The 20269-nt window shown below is 41.1% G+C and overlaps 1 protein-coding gene across 3 annotated transcripts; it reads right to left on the bottom strand.

Moving 5' to 3' along the window:
- Positions 1 to 361: 361 nt before the first annotated feature.
- MACIR (macrophage immunometabolism regulator) lies at positions 362 to 16887 on the bottom strand. 3 transcript variants are annotated; one of them, XM_087815477.1, is made up of 3 exons: positions 16796 to 16887; positions 10656 to 10745; positions 362 to 2835 (listed from the first exon to the last, which is right to left on the bottom strand). In XM_087815477.1, the coding sequence occupies exon 3, from the start codon at positions 2810 to 2812 to the stop codon at positions 2189 to 2191; it is 624 nt and encodes a 207-aa protein (XP_087671603.1). In that variant the 5' UTR covers positions 2813 to 2835; positions 10656 to 10745; positions 16796 to 16887; the 3' UTR covers positions 362 to 2188. The 3 variants fall into 3 exon arrangements, with proteins under 3 accessions (XP_087671603.1, XP_016077480.1, XP_087671604.1); XM_016221994.2 differs by lacking the exon at positions 16796 to 16887 and adding an exon at positions 11513 to 15652; XM_087815478.1 differs by lacking the exon at positions 10656 to 10745 and having other exon boundaries at positions 16796 to 16884.
- Between the last annotated feature and the right edge of the window lie 3382 nt (positions 16888 to 20269).

Here is a 20269-nt window from a genome sequence, read left to right as displayed (position 1 = left end):
CAAACTTAAAAGTTACGTATCTTTACTAATCAGACATAGCAAATGTGCCATATCTCCAACTATTACCCCCTTTATTTTCGCCACAGAGTTTTACCCGTCTTTAAGTAAAAACAAAACAAAAAGCTACATACTTTTATTTAGCTCAAGAAATTATTTAGGTGCACAGACAGGGACAGCTCTCACAGGTACACACGGAATACAGTCATTGCCATGAATACATCCTTTACCTTGAAACATGGATGAGCACCCAAAGTAATTTTTTTAAACAAAAATGGGGCCTAAAAATAAGTGCTTAGGCAAAATTCTTGAACAGTAACCAGCCTATTGACGGTAGACCTCGTTAAAGCATCACACAACAATGTGTGTTTACATCACCCTTTTATTTCATAGTTAGAAATAACACAGTTCCACAGGGTAAATCATCAATAAATAACGATGTTTAATCATCAAACGTAAAAATCCCAACTCTTTGGCATCTGACAGGATTCTATTTCTTGTCAAACTAATGACTGTATAGAGATAGTTAATCTTAGTGATCATTCGTCAATACAATATGTTACAAAGGTGCAATTTACGTTAAAGTATCAACAGCTGAAAATTTCCTGCCCATCAAGAAATTTGATCAACTCAGTAAGCTGTGGGCCAACTTCACCAAGGTTCTTTCACATGGTTGCCTCAGAGAAAGCATAATAAATGTTGATTAAGAGTTCCTAGGGTTTTCTAATACTTATTCTGCTTTAAATGGTTCACCATTCATTCTGGCTAAAGAAAAGTCACAACTGCACCAGGAATGGTCCACTCATTAATTAAAAGGTGTTCTTATTTTATAAGCAAGAGTGCTAACACCTAAGAAACTCCCAGCCCCCAAAATAAAATTTAAAATAAGCAGTTCTATTCTGCCAGAAATGCCAATTCTGTAATAAATTGCACCTTCAAGAGTCAAAAAAAGAAATAGAAACTTTTACAAAAGGTAAGTTACATACTTTTTTTTCCAAAATATATTCAAGAATAGTTGAGCTGTATTTGTTACTAAAGCCAGGGCAATATTTCTTTAGCAACAAATTAAACCAGTGCAATTGACATAAATTGTTAAGTAATCCAGGATTAACCCATTAAAACTGTAGAAGCACTTAAGGCTCCTACACTAATCCTAGAAACTGGAATTTCAATGAGTGCTTGTGCTGCAAAAAAACTAAAATTGGATGACCCAATGCCATGCTGAATGGTATCACTTCATACTTTGATTAAGCATTCAATAGTAGAAATCATGAGCTCCTCTATTAAAGTTCCATTCACTTACAGAACATTCAGATGCAAACAGTATTATGCCTATAATTCACAACTAAAAGAATCCTTTCCATTTTAAAGTTTCAGATGAATTTTAAATTAGAAAATAAGCCCAAAGGAAACTTTTTCAACTTATGAAAACTTCATATTGGAAACTTTCTGGAAAAGCTCCCCCACCCCCCACCTATTGTAAAATAAATACTTTGTATCCCAAATTTAATTTTATTAAGACACATGTTAATAACGCTATAAAGAAATATTTTACAGCCATAGAGATCAGTAACTTTCCATGCGGAAATAAAAAATTCATTGCTCAATAATATTATTGAGGCAAGTGAAGAAAGATTATTCTTGTCAATCTGAAATGTTATTTCTTCTTCTTTTCAGTGCAAAACCAGTTATAAAATATTTAAACTCAATATTTAAAAATAAAAAGTGGTCCAATTCAGCAATGTTCAAGTTCTAAATTTCATAAAACAAATCATTACATACATTTTATAGTAAAATACAGAGATTAAAGAAGTACTTGAGTACTTAAGATATAAATTTCTAATGAATCATACCAAGTCAGCAACAACCGAGCAGGTAGCATTCCCAATTTGAGCGTCAGAATCATAAAGATCTTACCGTACCAAAGCCTTTTTTTTCCTAGCTAAAAAGCTATACAAACTAATGGTCAACATTCTGTTTTCTTGCAGTTGCGTGCTCTAGGCGACTTCTCCCCAAGTACCTGTGATTTTATTTCTGTATTCAAAATTTGATCCAAACTATTTTTATGTTCCTGGAACACTTAGCTGATATAACCATCTATAATGCGGAGAGTCCTGTACAGAGTACAACGGTGGGTTTTTCTAGCCGAGTGCAGGCTGCCCTAAACTGGTCTACACGCCCCGCAGGCCATTCATGTGTTATTCCTAGCAAACACACGGTCCCCTCTGAGGGTTAGGTGTTGAAGCTGGTACTGTAGCACTTCTGTGTCGGCTGGCTCCTTGATGTTCATTTTATCTAGATTGAGGTAGTCCAGAGATTTGGAGTGAGCCCTCTTACCTTTAAGAAGACAAAGAGGCAGAGGCCCGTGGAGGGCCTTATAAGGTTCGTAAGGTAAAGACTTAGTGCACTTGTCTCCTGAGCTGGGCATCCGCCTTCGCCTCCTGCCATTGACAGCTGGAATCTCGTATGGCTGGTAGTACCTACTTCTGGTTTTATACAAACGAGAGGAACGTGCAAGTCCCGCATCCAGCTGTTTGGAGCGCAAGGAAGGCACGGCTTCTCCCTTACTCTCTTCACCTCCTGTGCACTTCTGGGCTAACTTCAGGAGTTCCTCACCAGTTGTGAAGCCAACCAAATAGTTAGAGTCCATGTGGAGGATCTGGTAGCCTGAGACTGTCCGGCGCATCGGTGAGCATGGTGTGCTGGAGCAGCGGGGCTTCTCCGCCTCGGCCTTCCCCGGGGAGCTCACCTCGGCCACAGGCAAGGGCAGGGTGCTCAGGGTACTTCTGGTCTCTCCATTAACATCTACTTCCATTTTAGGCACCACTCTGCACACTCCTAAAAGTAGACAGACAGATTAGAAGAGTGTAATGCGCAGAACCTTGGGCAGAGCTGGTTCATTTTAGAAAGTTCAGGCAGCCTGAAAAGCAGCCAGAGTGCAACTGACAGATTTTCATCTGTCCATTAAATGTTTCAGAGCAGGCATGAAATGACTGCTACTTCTCTGCCTCCAAGAACTCAAGGCAGGTTACATTACAGTCAAAGTACTATTAAACAGTTCAGATGGAGAAGCCTACAGAAAACAATACCTCTCTAAATACAGAGCTCCGCGTAATCACTCAAAGTTTGCTCCTTGCTGAGATATTAAGCAAATCAAATACAGATCTCAACATCAAGCAAATAAAAATAATCATACACAGTTTCACAAGAATCCACAAAATCTTTCCAACATGAAAATAAAATCTTTACATTTTTCCATCATTTGATTTAAAATAAGTGCTCGGCTCTTCCACCTGCAATTCTTTGCAACTGTGTTTAAGGGGCATATAATAAAAAGATAAAAGCTGACCCATTTCTGCAAAGATTCCAATTTAGGCCTAAAATTTTTTTCTTATGGTATGGAGAAGTCTTCAGGCAAGGCTTCCCCAAACCTTGTAAAATGTTCCTCCTTCCATATCCCCAATGAATTATTTAAAAATAACCATTTTGTAGTTTAAAAGTTAATCCTAAATCCAATAAATCATTTTAATATTAAACATATATAAAATATTATGTTATCTTATTTGACCATTTAATCATAAAATTATACCATCTAAGAAATTACACTTTTGAACAGTTCAGTAAATGGCAGAGGAGTTCACAATGAATAATAATATTATTCATCATCATAATTGCATTACATTGTTTAGAAAACCCCACTGATAAGAAGTACCACAAATAATGGCCAGGTTCTTAGAAAGTTGCAGATAAATTTTGCAAAATAAAATACTAAGGAAACCAAAATAATAATGCCATCTCTGAGGAACTTTGTATCTACAGATCCTCAGAAGTAGATAACACAGTTTTAATTAAGTATCTCAGATCGCTTACCAAAATGTCAAATAACATTTGATTTTAAGATTAAATATTTATTGAAAAAGGCTATTATATTAAATAATTCTTAAGAATTCTTCTGTAAAACAAAACCTTTTCCTAACTGATGCATTTCCTAAAATTTGGGTTTTCGTTTAAAATCCAAGCAATTAGAAAGCTAAAGAAAAGCCACTATCTGATTCCTTCGCTTGCATACTTGCACTTCCTTCATTAGAAAATAAATAAACCAAGACTAGGCAGTTACTAGACACCATCCTGCCCTCACTACGGTCTACATCTATGGCACAACTGAAAAACTAATAATAATTCCTCAGGTAAAACAAATGCTAAAGGGATCAATACAGTTTTACTTACTTTTTACTCTAAATCTTAGACTATTTCCAATTTTAAATTATCCAAAATACCTTAGCTCCTCAACCCTTCTAGATTTAAAGTAATTGGTTTCATTCTGTTTTATTAATGTAAAAATAAATTTGTATTTGATTCTGTAATTTATTTCTCTATGGAAAGGATGGAAGTAGGTGACTACCAGCCACTTTGATTTGCATACCAAACCCTAAAGACTTATCATCTAATAAACTTTAGAGGGCCATAGGAAGCTTCATCCAATTTTATGCTGAAGGAACAAATGTTTAACTTTAAGCCAAATGACAAACTAACCCTTCCTTTATCACTAATTCTGTTGTCCAGAAAGAGCCCCGGAGAACAGCTTATTGAAGGCCTCCAACCTACATAACCTGACAGGCAGGAAGTGATTCTGATGCTTTATTCTGAAAAGAAAAGCCGAGGGGGCTCAGTGAGGCCAAATAACCAGGGCTGTGGAAGAAAGGAAGCACACACACAGACTGGGCGACCCACCCAACTAGAGTGACCCAAGTGGTGAACCTCATGCATTGGTCACATGAAGTGACGCTGTCCAGGTCTCTTCCAAATCTGGCAGTCTACGGCAGTCCACGGATTTCCACCAGTCACCTTACAGAAGTCGCATCTGGTAAATTATGAACTTCCTAAAATCCATGATTCACACCCTACCCATTCTGAATTGGATAATTCAAACAGAAGCTAGGCCGAAAGTCATCTTTTTTGCCTATAAGGGATAGAAATTGCTAAGCAAGTTAAGCATGTACAAAAAGTCACAGCAAAGAAGAGTGAGCACAGGCTCCTGTGGCCAAGAGGATCATCAAAAATTTGCTCCCACGTGAACTCCATCCTGCTGCATCAAGGCAGACCACCAGGAATTCTTAGAATCTCTAGGGGTTAAGGGGAAAGGATGGCAGGATACAAAGGTTTGAGAGAAAAGGGCAAAAACTATACAGTAGCTAGAAAATAAGTCCCTAGAAAAATAGGAAAGTGGAGTGAGGCGTGAGGCAATGCATAAAGGTCAAAATGTGATGTGATGTGAAAAAGGCACGTTAGATGAGTAACTATCACTGGTTAAGCTTCCAGCAGCCAGGAACACCACGCCACCTGGCATGGGTAAAATTAACCCACAGGATCTTCAGGCATCTACCTGATAGACAATGGTTTAACCTACATAGTTAACTAGACGTTAAGAGCTCTGGACATTTTGACCAAGCAACCTGGTGTCAAAAACCTGCCTACTTTGATGACATGAACAACATACTCCCAGTAGAAAACACTACTTAACCAGAAAGTTAAAGAAATAAGCATTCCCAATAGCCTCTCACAAATATTTGACTAAGTAACTAAGGTCAATCCTCAATGTAAAAATTCTGAATCATGGTCTTGCTGCATTGGAACACGAAAATGCTCACTTTAAATCCATTCCATACACAGCTGTAATATATAGTGAACTTCTCTAATGGGTAATTCTAAGGGTTTAAAATTGTTTGCATTTTTTTTAGCTGTAAAGCATCAATACTTCTGCCATAAACTATAGCACAGTCTCAAAACTAACAGATCTTTTAGGTGGTTTCATTGGTCTCTGCAGGGTATTGTCACACATTCAACATCTTCAGCTCTTGATACTGAAGTAGGAATGTGAATGGCACAACCAGGACTCTTACAAATTGCTTAGATTTTTATTTTGTTTTTAGATTCTTTTTACTTACATAGTGCTTTTCTAAAGAACATCTACTGTGTGGCACTAAGAAAGCTGGGTGGAGGCTGGGTTTCAGCCAGGGGAGCAATGACTGGCAAATATTTCATTTTCAGCTGTGTGGAATGCTGACTAAGCAGCATACCTTTCATTCTTCAATGTGACTGAAAACAAAACTTTCTACGCTCTTAAATCCCTAAGAATTTCCTGACTGAATTTAAATACTGGAGCAAGATCCTGAAAGCAGTTACAGAATCAACTTTCTCAGGTCATCTTTCAAATGGGCCAAAGTGGTGTAGGTACTGTCCTACCTGAAACGAAGGAGGTCCAGGTACTTTCTAATTCCGGAAATCTACAATAAAAGGGTGATGCTAAAGGCAACAAAGGCCGAACGGTCTCAAAGTCAGCATATCTTGGTATTTGGATGTCCAATATTTTACACTGCAAAATTTCTTATTAAAAATCATTCATCAGGCCCGGCCAGGCATGGCTCAGTGGTTGAGCAGCAACCTAGGATCCAGGAGGTCGAGGTTTGATTCTGGGTCAGGGCACATGCCCGGGTTGCGGGCTCGATCCCCAGTCAGGGGCATGCAGGAGGCAGCTGATCAATAGCTCTCTCATCATTGATGTTTCTTTCTTCCCTCTCCCTTCCTCTCTCTGAAATCAATAAAGACATTTTTTTTTTAAAGTCATTCACCAGGAATGAATGACTACAAGTAGAGATGGCCTCTATTTAGCAGCAAATTTTTCATATTTTACCATGAAAAATCGCTTGCGAGTAAGTTTTTAACGAACTTATTCATGACTAAGCATTTGTTTCATATTCTAAAATAACCTTGTATCAAAAAAGCATACTTCCAAGATAAATGATTACAAAGCACTTTGGTATATAATGTAGGTATGTGAAACAGGCTCCACTCCCACTGCATCAATAAGAATAAATGTGAACTGAGAAACCAGATCCAGTGCTAAGTTCTGCACTGCACAACACTAAAAATCAGAAACCAGCAAATACCCTTATTGCTTCCATTAATTTTCATATACAGTTTAAAGCAAAAATAAAGACTGAAAACAGAAAATAGAAAAAGTGTTGTTACAATAACAGGAACAGCAAAACTTCAGTGAATATAAGAGTCTAAAACAGAAAATGCAACAAGAATAGAAAAGTCAACTTGTACTTAAACAATGCTTTCAAAACTGAGTTTCCTAAACAAGTACCAAGACCAAATGTAATTTTTCAAATGACACCTAAGGGTCTTCAAGATCAAGTTCTCACAACCCAATCGGTAACAATGGCACTGACATGTACTTATAAAACGTATGAAAGACCTGGCCATGTTCACAGGTACCACTATACTTCTTTGAAATATATGAGGATTCAAACTAAACAACATGAGACAGGCAACATTTTAACATTTACCAGAAAAATGTACATGGTGCACATTTTAAACACAATGGGCGCAGCACACAATTGTCAATTTTGGCTGAAACTAAAGCAAACATCCAAACTTCAATACACATGCAGCGGAACCCGACGCACCAAGGTGAGCACATTCAAACCACTGTGACCCGCATGGAAACAGGTCACCGCTGAACACTCTCCAAGAGGCCAAACTTCCTATACATTTGGCAAAGGGAGCGACGTTTTAAAAATATAACCTAGATGCCTTAGCTCCTGAGACCATCTCTGAAAATAGCTGATAAGTTTCACAACTGCTACACAAAAAATTATTTTTGAGAAATACTGAATTTTTTTTTTATAAATCAGACTTATAAAAAAAGTCACCCTTAGTAATAAAAAAAACTGCTCCATATGCTTAAACTGTTTTAGAAACATACAGCAGTATCGCTTAAGAGAAAACAGATATAACATAACTTTCTAAATATACAGAACAAAAATGCCATCATGCGAACAGAATTCTGTTCCAGAGGTACCTGAAACAAACCACTCAGCCTAGAGCCATTCCTTGGGAAATGGAATCTCTTAAGTACGGCTATTATCAGTTTAATGATATCAAGAACTGTCAAATTTTAGTGCAGAATCATCTTGGAACTCACCTACATGGAACCTCCGATTACAGAGAAGATGACCCTGAAGGCAGGACCTTGCCCAAAGCTATTAGGCAGTCCCAGGCCTCCTAGCTCCAGGGTCATTGCTCCTCTGAGTCCATCCTGCTTGGCTTCTATCATGTGGATCCAAACTTGTCTACACACTGACATGATCTAAGGAGCTTCAAAAAAATATTGATATCTGTGCTCTACTCCAAATTTGTCATTTAATTTGTCCTGGCCTCTGAAATTTGTAAAAGATCCCCAGGTAATTCTAAGATGCTGACATGTCTGGGACCTTGTCTGACAGAACTTATCCGACAGAAGAATTTCACCTCTGTAAGTTCCTGCCCCCCTTATCTAAAATCAGTAATTATAGTCATATTAGTGACCATCATTTTTGGCTGCTTCCAATTGCTAACAACCTATCCCTAAGGCCTTCAAGTTTACTGTTCCTAATCCATGTGGGCTTTTAAAAAATCTGCTAACCAAACTTGTTAAAACTGGATATAAAATAAAAATAAATCTGTGCTGGGTGAGAATCAGGTCCTTCATTTGCCTACACTTTGGTGTAGTTATTTTAGCTTCTCGAAAGCCTCTGTCAGGTGCAGGCACTTTGGAAAAGTTAGACAATTTCTTACAAATTTAAATAAATGCTTATTAAACAACCCACGTACGCTACTTGTAGATATTAACCTAGGACACGTGAAAATATGTGTTCAGACAAAGAACTGAATGTGAATGCTTATAGCAGCTCATTCATAATCATCAAAACTGGAAACAATGCAAACGTCCATCAACAGGGAAACGGATAAACTGTGCTCCATCCATAAATAAAATACCAATACCACTCAGCAATGAAAAGACGCAAACCAGGATTACAGTAAGTGAAAGCAGCAGACAGAAAATGCTACATACTTTGTGATTCCCCTTACTTGACATTCTGGAAAAGGCAAAACTATTGGACTAAAATCAATGACTTCCAAGGGCTGGGGCTGGGGGAAGGGAACAGACTATAAAGGGGTCCAAGGGAATTTGGGGGGATGGTGACTGTAGTGGTCATTACACAACTGGATATATGTGTCAAAACTCATCAAACTCTGTATCTTAAAAGATGAATTTTAATGTATATAAAGTATACTTTCATAAATCTGACTTGAAAAAACAGAAGCTATTACATATTTCCAAGTTTCTGACGGCCCTCTGAATTTCCTGTCCCTGTAGCTACAGGAGTATGTGTGTGTGTATCTGTATCTCTTCATATGCATATGTATACAGACATATGTATACATAGTTATATAGTTATATATATAAATAGGAGATTCTGGCAGAGCTGCAAAAGGGGAAATGAACCAACTTGAGAAGTAGAAAGTTACCTGTCACTTAAGGTATTCAAACATAGACTGGGCAACCATTAAGATACCTTCTTAATGGGTGTGGCTCAGGGGTTGAGCATCGACCTAGGATCCAGGAGATCAAGGTTCAATTCCCGGTCAGGGCACATGCCCGGTTGCGGGTTCGATCCCCAGCAGGGGGCGTGCAGGAGGCAGCCGATCAATGACTCTCATCATTGATGTTTCTAGCTCTCTCTCTCTCTCCCTTACCCTCTCTGAAATCAATAAAGACATATTTTAAAAAACCAAAACCTTCTGATTCTGAGAATATACAACTTGAGCAGCTGTAGAACTTGGAGGACCAAAGTTTTGTGCTTTATTTCAGTTGTATGAGTTAGTGACCCAGCCACATTCTTATTCAAGATCCTCTAAAAGTACTTTGTACTTAGGATTTTCAAACTTCTTGCTCTTTTTTTCAGAACAAAATTTTGGTAACATTTCCATTTTTTCAATGTTTTAAAATGCAATTTCATTGTGTTTCTCCATCATCCCTTTGATTCTGCTGCTGACTGATAATTTGGAAATCACTTACTATGAAACGGCTCTTTTCAAGGATTATGACCAGGTAGTTCAAAGAAAGGGCCTACAAAGACATTGGCCTAGTAGAATGACATACCAAAGCATGAATTCATATGAACCTAGTTTTTAAAATGCTAAAGAGTTACAAAGGCCGTTATTAATTATTTTTCCCCTTCAAAGACTGGGAGCCACATGAACAATGGTGTCAGCACAGATACACAGATGACATACTGAAAAAAGACAACGGAAGGAAAACAAGAGCATTGGGTATTTTCAACCGTTTACATTCATAGTGTGATAAAAGGAATGTCACACTTGCAGCAAACCTCTATTCACCTAAGTGAAAATGATGTTCCTTTCAGTCATCTGTTTGCCAATCTTTATGTATAATAATATACAACTAGAACTTTTTGCAGGTTACTTTGCCAATCTTTGGAGACTGTTTTTATTGAAATTTCCCTGAAATTAGAACAACTACCTCCTAACTGCTATATTTTGGAATATTCCATAAGATCTCCTTTATCTTGCAGGAATTAAAAAAAAGGAAATCTACTCAACCAAAAAGTCAAAAATTTCAAACATAGTGTTACCATTTTACAACAATAGTTTCTGTTCTTGCCATTAAAAATTTCATAATTAGAATATACATATTTGCAATAATATACTGAGATTTCACATTATCTGTTCATGTAGTTCTTAAAACACATTATGATATTATGTTCATACAACTGGTTAACAAACAGAAAAAACAAAACATAACTCACCAGATTAAATCCCAGAAGATATCACTGTACAATTTCCAATGAGTCCCAAGGGAACACAGGCATAATAATTTTTCTGCTCTATTCCAGATACTAAACATGAGATACAAAAATAAACCTTTAATTTAACAAGTAACAAAACTTATAAAGCAATTATACCAATTCTAACAGCAAAACAGGATGAAACTAGCAGGAGGTACTAATACCAGGTACAGATTATACAGGATACAATAGTAATTAATTTAATTAAAGTAATTTTGAATTTGTTCAGCTAAATTAAACCTCAAACATTTTATCAAGCTTGTTCCACTGTGTTCTGCTGCTTAAGCTCTACCTAGAGACTAAGAATAGCTACCTGGGCTAAATCTTAGAGATTTAAATGTTGGTTCCACCACCTGAGTTCTACTTATTCATAGGTTCAATAGACTCACAGTATCCTATAAAAAAAATAACCCTGAGGCTAGGGTCAAAAGAGCAGGTCCTAGCCCTAGTCTTGCTAAGAACTCTGCCTCTTGACCTTGCACAAAGAGCAATGTTTAATTTGAGGACAACAGCATCCTTCCTCCCTCATACAGTAGTTATGTGGATCAACTGAGATGAGGAGGGAAACGAATGTGCTCTGCATGCTGCAAAGCCCTTTATGATGTGTGATGTTATTATGCAATTAATTTCTGGTATCTACTCATTTTAGCCATAAAATAGCAACAATAAAAATCCTTCATAAGACTGCTGTGAGGCAAATGATTAGAAGGCTCTTGGAAAACATTAAAAACAAAACAGAACACCTTGAGAAAGCACTCCTTTAGAGTTATCACACTGCTAGAGGTTTCTAGCATTTCCTGTGTGCCTTCCCCTCTTACCTGGGGAGGTAAAGGTGTAAGAGAAAACTCCCAAGGTCCTTTCCACATGTAAAGGTTTCTTTGGTTGTCGGGTTTTCTGTTGTTGTGTTGAACCTTGGGGTAAGGGGAGCCTCAAAGGAACCCCACGGACACATTTTACCTACATAGGTGCAAAGAGCCAGAAGTGGCAACAGTCCCGACAATACACAGCAAGGGAAAGGGGAAGGAGTTTGTCACTTTATTACTTTCCTTACCAGCCCAGAAGAGCTTTATTCAAAGGAAATGCACAGTCACTGAATTAAAGGTATTTGCTTTCATAGCTTACGAAACTGGAAAAGCTCATGCACCAAGAATTGTCATTCCAAGAAACTAAAGTGTTTCAGCCTTTGGAACTTTAGATTTAGGTAACACACTCCCTTTCATTTCTTTTGCCACAAACTATTTTCAAATTGGGTAACCAAGAAACCTAGGTAATTAAGACTTGGTTCTACCTCACCAATGAAGACTCTGGTTTTAACATAAAGTGAACTGTAATGTAACAATGGTTATCTAACAATAAAAATTTCTATTTAAAACAATCCAGTGCGTCCCAAGGGAACACAGGCATAGTAATTTTTCTGCCAAAGGATTTCCCCAATACTAATGTAAGTTCAAGTTGATTTCTTATTTAAGTAAACAAATTTTTAATAGGGAAGAGATATAAAAGGAAACTAACATTTTGAGCACCTTCTACATGGTAAATGCTATACTCCATTTAATCTTAACTACTACTCCATGAGGAAAATATCCCCACTGAAAAGTATTTGATCGAGTAATACTGAGAGTCAGAGCAGGAATCTGAGCCCCAAACCATCTGACTCCAAAACCCACTGACATGGCTTTAGATAGGCAAGTTCATTCCAGATTTGAAAGTACAGAAGCCTTAGAGCAATTATCTAACTCTTGCAATGGAGCTGATGTGGAAGTTTAGGAAATGGTCAGTAATTTCATAGTAAACAAAGCGTAGTAACTGATTATCCCTATTATGCCAGTGCCAAGCCAAAAATAGAATATAAACAGAGTCCGAGAGAGCCACAGAGGGCAAAACCAAGGTGCAGGAGCTCTGTTTCATTTCTCAGTTTTTACTCATTTCTGACTCTGCTTACTGTTTTGTAATCGCCTGCTATCCATGCACAGGTACTAAGAAGACAATGAAGAAGATAGTGAAAAAGAGAAAAAAAATTAAAAGAACAAGGCCAGAAACTACTGAAAGAATATTCCTTTTTTAAGAGATTGCGTATAAAAAAATCCAATAAAACATTATAGTGACCCCTCTCCCATTAGAAACAAACGTTGTAATATGAAAGTTCCCAAAATATACTTTTGAAATAACATTTTTAGAATATTTTAAAAATTGATAAAAACTCTTGCACTTGATTCTGGCCAATGTTTTGAACATGAAGGCTTGGCAAGATATCAACGGGTCTCCTCTCAAAAACAATCGGCAGGAAGGGAAACAACTCACATGGAATTCTTACAAGACGGACTAAATGCTGCATAGAAAAAACAAACAGAGCAGACTGGAGTATGTAACGCTTTCAGCTATAAGCAGCTGACACAAACAGAAAGCCCTGTGATACTATCCTACAACCAGGGAAAATAGGAAAAATTAAGCATGGTCAAGTGCTGCCCACCAGCCTCTGGACAGGGAAACCATGAGTGATTAAGCAAAAGACGCCCAACATTTGACTGCAAATGAGGCTTCTACAAATAGAAAAGTTTGCAAACATCAACTAGCAAGTGTGTCACATCTCTCAGGCAAGATGATAGATATCATCAGAGGTAAATCAAGAAGAATGTCCTTCAAAAGAAGAGTGGCCACAGGTCTCAGGTCAAAGCCACCAGTGCCCTAGTATAATTACTTACAGCACCCTCTTTATGGCTCAAAAGTGTCCCAGTCTGGCAATTACCCTGTTGTCCTACTCAAAAGTAATATATAACAAGGGAACGGCAATGACTTAAGGAAGGAAGGGAGGGAAGGAGGGAGGGAGGATCCTCTGCTTGCATAATGGGTTCTAATACAAGTCTGAGGAGTATCTGTTTGGGTGAATCCACTCAGCCATTTAATTATTCATTTCCTCATTCAGTCATTCAATAACATTTCAAGTCTTATCATGCCCCAGCACTGTACATGCACTGGGGCGAATACAAAAAGTAAAGCTTGAAGCTAGGTGAGAGGGAAAGACAGACATGGGAATACATAAATCTGATATAACAATAAACCTGAATGGCACTGGGAACCCAGAGAAAGGAGTGATTTTCCCAAAACTACAGAAAGCTCCACATGGAAATGTTTAAGCCTGCACAAAATCCCTACATACAAAAAAGCCATAAAACTCAGGCTTCAGCATAGATCTAGTAACAAAATAGCAATAAGAAGAAATTTCACAAAATCTATCACTTCCAAATCATTAGGCTATAAATGTGAAGGTCAGCACATAGTCCTTGTGAATTTTGGTAAATGAATCCCGCTAATCATTAAAGATTATATTATGAAAAATGATAAATTTTAGGCAAAGAAAATTGATAGAGTAGAAGTTATGGGTTCTAATTCTAGCTCTCAAAACACACAAAAATGGAAACAGGTAGTACTTCTCAGAGTGGCTATTTGAGAAGAAACCAATAATGAAAACCACCTGGCAGGGAGGGGGATAGCAATTTTTAAAAGTTCCATTGAGACTAATGAAAATATTTTGCAACCACTAGTCTCAAAGATAACTCTAAAAACACTAAAAGAGAGGACCAAAACATCTCTCAAGTATAAGAATGCTGAGCAGAAATAAAATGATTTAATAACACATATGATGAAAACAAAATGCTTAGCTGTGCATACATGCTCATTTTAGAGTTTACTTCAAAATAATCTTACTTTTTCATTTGCAACTCATAAAATGTAATCATCAATAATTTTTAAGAAGAGTTAAATAGGGTGTGACTTTTCTGAAACCATCCTTGACCTTACAAACAAATCATTAACCTCACCAACGTGGTAAGACAACCCATAACGGGTTCAGTAAGACAAAAATGTGTTTCTGTAGTATCAGCTCTTTCAATAGTTTTACTATCAGTTATTTTAATGTGTTTCTTTTAAAATCAGTTCATTTTCTATTTCTGCTAGTAGAAATTAAAGCTAGATTATCAATGTCTTATCATTAGGTGAAATCATCCTTCTACCTATTTTAGAAAAAAATTCAGTTTCACTACAAATAAGACTAAAGGTTAATTAGAACTGCAGGTCTACATGCTGTCTTTACAAAAAATCTGCCTTTTTGGAAGCATAACCGAAATGGGACAGGTGTACACAATGGAATTGGCTAAACTTCCAGATGAAAGCTTAAAACTAAGAATATGTTTTGGTAGACAGGTGACAAAATCAGAGTTCTCTCTGGAATAGAAGACCTGACCACCCCCTTACCCCCAAGAATAAAAATTTAAATCCTTTATATAAAGTTTTGTTATCCCCACAACACTAAATACTTAAGTGTTAATGTGCACAACACCTCTCCAAAGTATATAAAATTACACAGAGAAAGTAAATAAATTCACTGACTATATGCAAAGTCAATAAATACTCTATGTCTTATATCCTGGAATAGTTACTACTAAACACTCTTATTTGCTTATAAACTTTTGGCAGGAACATATTCTTATCAAATCAAGAGGCCTCTGGGATCGTTAATCCTTATATTTCATTTTGGTCATTTTCTTAACTTTATAATGCACACAGGCATATAATAAAACACTGAGAAACCTATGAAACATTGATTAAACATAATTGTGTAAGCATAAATCATAATGTTAAGTTAAAGTACCAAAAGCTTCTGCAATAATAACCAGTACTGCATTTTAAAATAACTGGGGACATAAACTTGGGAAGAGGTCATTTCTATCCCTCTAGCGTCTTACCTGCTCTGCAGGGTTAAAATCAAACCAGCCAACTAACTCTAAATTGTAGGGTGGCTCATCTGAAAAAAGAACGTCAACTGAAGTCTAGTAACGTCAGAAATGTTGTGCAAGAATTGTTCTTTCGGCTAGGAGTAGCAAGCGCGCTATAAAATGCTTCTGCCTCCATTCCTCCCATTCCTCAAACGATGAAAAAGTTCCCAGCCCCGGTTTTACCTGTGCGCCACAGCCGTGCCCACTCACACTCACCATCTTTGCCTGACACAAATTACGAGCCCACTGCGTGCAGGCTGGCGCGGGCGACGCGGCGGAGAGACCCCAAGGCCGAGGAACACTTGCGGGGGACAGGACCGGCCGCCCTTCCCGCCGTGCTCCCGGCCCCTCCCTGGCAGAGGTTTGCAGATTCCACCGCTCGAGTCTGGCAGCCGCACAATGGGGCCTCCCGCTCAAGGTCTGACTGCCGCCCGCCAGGAAAGCCCTTTCCTCCGCTTCCCACCCGCCCCAAAGTCCACCCGCGACAGGTGGGGCGAGGGCGGCGGTGCCCAGCGACATCTGCCGCTTTCGCTTCGGGCCAGCACCCGGCGCCAAGCCACACGCGCGCCCCCGATCAAGGCCGGCCCGCCGGTCCCCGCCGCGCCCTCGGCCCCGCAGCCGTCAGCGGCTGCAGGCTCGCGGGCAGCCTCGCCCCCTCCCGGCTCCGGATTGCTGCGCGGGCGAGGGGGCGGCGGGACGAGGCCGCCCGGGCAGCCGCACCGCGCGGACGGCCGGGCACGCGGCGCCGGCGCCCAGGCCCGGGAAAGAGCCGCTTCTCAAGGGGGCCCCGGGCCCGCTGCCCCGCGGAGCCGGCACGGCGGCGCGGCGGCGAGCGCGAGCTTCCGAGCTGCCGCCCCCGGGGAGCGGCGCTGCGGTCGCCGAGTCCCCGCAGCTCCCCGGCGAGCGCACGCCGCGCGCACACGGGCGCACGCCTCCGCACACTCACTCACACGCGCTGCACACTCACGGCGTCTCCGGCCCCACCCCTGTGCCAAGGAACCGCGGGCTCCCCGCACCCGGCAAGGGCTCCACCCAGTTCACTGAACCCCAGCCCCCTGCTCCGGCGTCCAGGGACCCGCGGGCCGAGGCCAGGGGGCGCGGAGGCCGCCCATCCCGGAGGCCCGCCCGGCCGGGGCTCGCCAGCACCGCGCGGGCTCCGCGCGCCCGGCCCCGACACGAGGCAGGGAGGAAGGGGCGGCGCCGCGACTGGGGCTGGCACCGGGAGTCGGCTACTGGGGCACCCCGCCACCGCCACCGCCACCCACCCGTCACCACCTCTCCAGCAGCACAAAAGGCTGCAGACGGAACAGCAGTCCCCAGGCAACCTACCGGCGGCTCACCGCTCCTCCGCGTGCGCCGCGCCTCGGGCCGCGGAGCCGGAGCCGGAGCCGGGGCGGGAGAGGCGTCGGGCTGCGGCGCCGAGACCGGGTGGAGGCCGCCAGCCGCGCCTGCCGGGCACCCGCTCCGCTCCCACCGCGCTCAGCGCCAGCTACCGCCCGGCGCAGTCCCCGCCTCCGCGCCGCCTTCCCGCCCTCCTCTGGCTGCGGAGTCGCAGCCCGTCAGGGCCGGGCCCGCCTCCCGCGCCCGCCACACACCCGGAGGAGGGCGGGCCCGCGAGAGAAAGGCGCCCGCGAAGCCCGGCGGAGTTGGCGGCGGGGCGGAGTCGCGGCCTGGGGGCAGGGAGGGAGGCGGGGGGCGTCCTAGCACCCCGCGCGCAGCCCGGGCCCGCACCCTGCGGGCGCTCGGGACTCCCCGGCTCGGGGCTGTGACGGTTTGTCACTGAGGAGCCTCTGCTTAAGGGATTCAGCCCTGAGCAAAGTAGAGAAGACCAGAGGCCCATGAAATTACAAATTATAAGATCGAGCTCAGAAAAGTGCTAAATATCTAGTGAAGGGGGTTGGGGGTAAAATTCAAACTGATACCGATTGGATTAGCTATTTTTGAATCTTCAGACTTGCTCTTTTCCATCCTTGTAAGAAATTCTTTTCTTTGATAAAGATTTTCTATTCTCAATTCCTGTACATCTCCTCCGCCAAAACAGTTAATAAACTCAACGATAAGAACACACACTGATGTTTAGCTCTCAGGATGTGCCACGCTTTTTACATGTATTTTCAAATTTGCAACTCTCAACAATTCCGTAGGTTAGTGACCAGTTACGATCCGTATTTTAAAGATGCAGAAAGTTGAAATAACTTCCTCAAGGTCACACGCCTAGTGTGTGGCTGAGCTGGGTTTGAACCTAGGTAGTGGAATCTTAGAATTGTTTATAAATGTTGCTGCTCGTCTAGAAGACATTTTATACTACAGTGTGTCCTAAAATAAGAAAGGGTACATAGAGGGAGAAGGACATTTTGACTAATATTCTTTAAAAAACAATTTTAGAAAACATAAATCACTTTATTTCCGACATAGATACATATGTAACTTCTCGAATATAGAACCTGACACAACATAATATGTGTTGAATAAATGAATGGCCTTCAAAGCACTGAAAGTTATTTCAGACTGTAATCTGTTTGACACAGTAGTATATTGTTCTGACAATCATTATAAAACCACCTCCAAAACATTGAATATTTTATATTCAGAATTTACTTTTATTCTGTCCTGTCTGAAATTCAGGAGAATGCCTTGTACTTGCCCTTTGCTCTGAAAGTTTGGCAGTGTTCTTTGGCCAAAAGCAATAAAGTTCTGCTTTGCCTTTATTAGGCTCAGGGCTTGCCCTCTTGAGAGGGCATTGTCTCCAAATTGCCCTTCTTCCTGGGTGGCGCTGGGTACTCCCATTCTAGCCCCGAGTCGTCACCCAATCAAAACTTCAATCAGTTCTTGAGTGTCACAAAGAACACGTAATAAACCAAAACGCCAGGCCGTTAATGGCTGATAACAAACAGCTTTATGTGTGGGCCCTCAGTGACATGTCTATGCCACTAAAGACTCTGAATGGGCACTGTCTTCATTCAGATCAGTTGTGGCTTGCAAAAGCTGTCTGAGGAGTGTATGGGTGGTGGGAGTGATGCAGGAGCCCTTCCCAGGCCTTTTCTATGCTCTGTGAAGATCTATTCAATCTATTTTTTTTTTAATGGCATGCTTATAAAGAATTAGGAACAAACGTAGAATAGTTCTTGTGATCTGAAAGGCCTGCTGCTGCGTCTGGGGAGTCAGACACTCCAACTCAAATGCCCCTTGTGTAAGTTACGTCTTTGCCTCAAGGCATTCTTCCCACAAAATCACTTTAAAATGATGGTTTTCTGGGAAGGATTATATTTTTATTTTTTTAAATTTCTATCCTTCACCCTTTCCTTTTTGGCAACCATCAGCTTGTACTCCATATCTATGGGTCTGTTTCTGTTTTGCTTTTTATTGCTGCATAATATTTCATATATATAATCACATATTCTTTATCCATTCATCTGTTGACACCTGGGTTGCTTCCATATCTTGGTTATTGCTAGTCTGTGATGAACATAGGGGTGCATCTATCTTTGCAAATTAGTGTTTTTGTTTTCTTCAGATGAATGCCCAAAATGGAATTTCTGGATCGTGTGGCAGCTCTATTTTTAATTTTTTGAGGAATCTCCGTACTGTTTTCTATAGTGGCTGCACTAACTGACAATCCCACCAACAGTTTACAAGCGTTCCCTTTTCCCCACATCCTCGCCAGCACTTGTTGTTTGTTGATTTATTGATGGTAGCCATTCTGACAACTGTGAGGTAATATCTCATTGTGGTTTCAATTTGCATTTCCCTGATGATAAGTGATGTCGAGCATCTTTTCATATATCTGCTGGCCATCTCTATATCCCCTTGGGAGAAATGTCTAATCAGGTCCTCTGCCTATTGATATAGTGTTCCCTAGCAAATAGCCAGCTAGAGAGAACAGGTTAGGTAGACTTGATAGCACAGTGAATATAAAAGAGAGACTACAAACCCAGTTGTGCAAGAAATACCATATCTCCACCTTTTCTCTAAACCCACTTGTTTCAAGCTGGGGCTAACCAGGAAATTAGAGACCACTCTAAATATTGACAAAGACAATTGAATGCAAGGAATTGATAACGCAGCCAGTGGAAGAACTCAGAGGCTAAACGGGGTTTGGTGAGGTAATCCAGAAATTAGCAAGTGCAGTCCATAGCTGGAGAAATAAAAGGTGGAAGCAGGGTTACAGGGGGCCAGGCAGCATGCCAGCCTGGTGAGAGCTGCTGCCCAGAGGAGAGACAGCCACTGCCAAAGAAGTCATCTGTGGCAGGGAGAAGGGGGAAATACACCATAGCTTCTCGTCTCCTCCTGCCCTCCAATCTCCTGTCAGTGCCTTCCAGTTGGCCAGACCTAGACACCAGCCGCCGTAAGAGCCAGGGAAACGATCTACAAGCCTGCAACATAGAGGTGAATAGAGGAAGGGCACAGAATGTAAATCTGAGGGCAGACAAGCCCCAGGTGAGTACAGCATTTTATTTCCCTTTGAAGGTGTCAGTCTTTCAAAGGTGTTTCCACACTCTCTTGGATAGGGTCAAAGTTCCAAGAGTATATGTCATGCCAGGCCATGCCATGGGTAGGTGGTGGCAACAGGCAGTAGGAGGAGGTCTTTTGGCTTATACTCATCTGTCCACAGAGGTTTCTGTTGTCCTTTCCCAGAGCTGCCACTTATGGCTACATGCTGCAGTGCTTGACACGTCCATAGGATGGTTCTGCCCTACCCTCTTCGTTCCTCGCTTCAGCTCTCTCCTGCTCCAGCACCATACTTGGACCCAGAGAATATTTCTAAGATCTAAGGTCATCCTGCTAAGCCTCATTAATCATTTA

Source organism: Miniopterus natalensis, chromosome 3, assembly GCF_054644295.1.
Source record: "Miniopterus natalensis isolate mMinNat1 chromosome 3, mMinNat1.hap1, whole genome shotgun sequence".
Classification (NCBI taxonomy): domain Eukaryota; kingdom Metazoa; phylum Chordata; class Mammalia; order Chiroptera; family Miniopteridae; genus Miniopterus; species Miniopterus natalensis.
Note: the sequence above shows the minus strand (reverse complement) of the source record. Positions and strands in the feature narration are given on the sequence as shown.

What these genes read in the sequence shown, in the direction of transcription:
- MACIR (XM_087815477.1), bottom strand. Translation starts at nt 2,812, where the DNA reads ATGGAAGTAGATGTTAATGGAGAGACCAGAAGTACCCTGAGCACCCTG.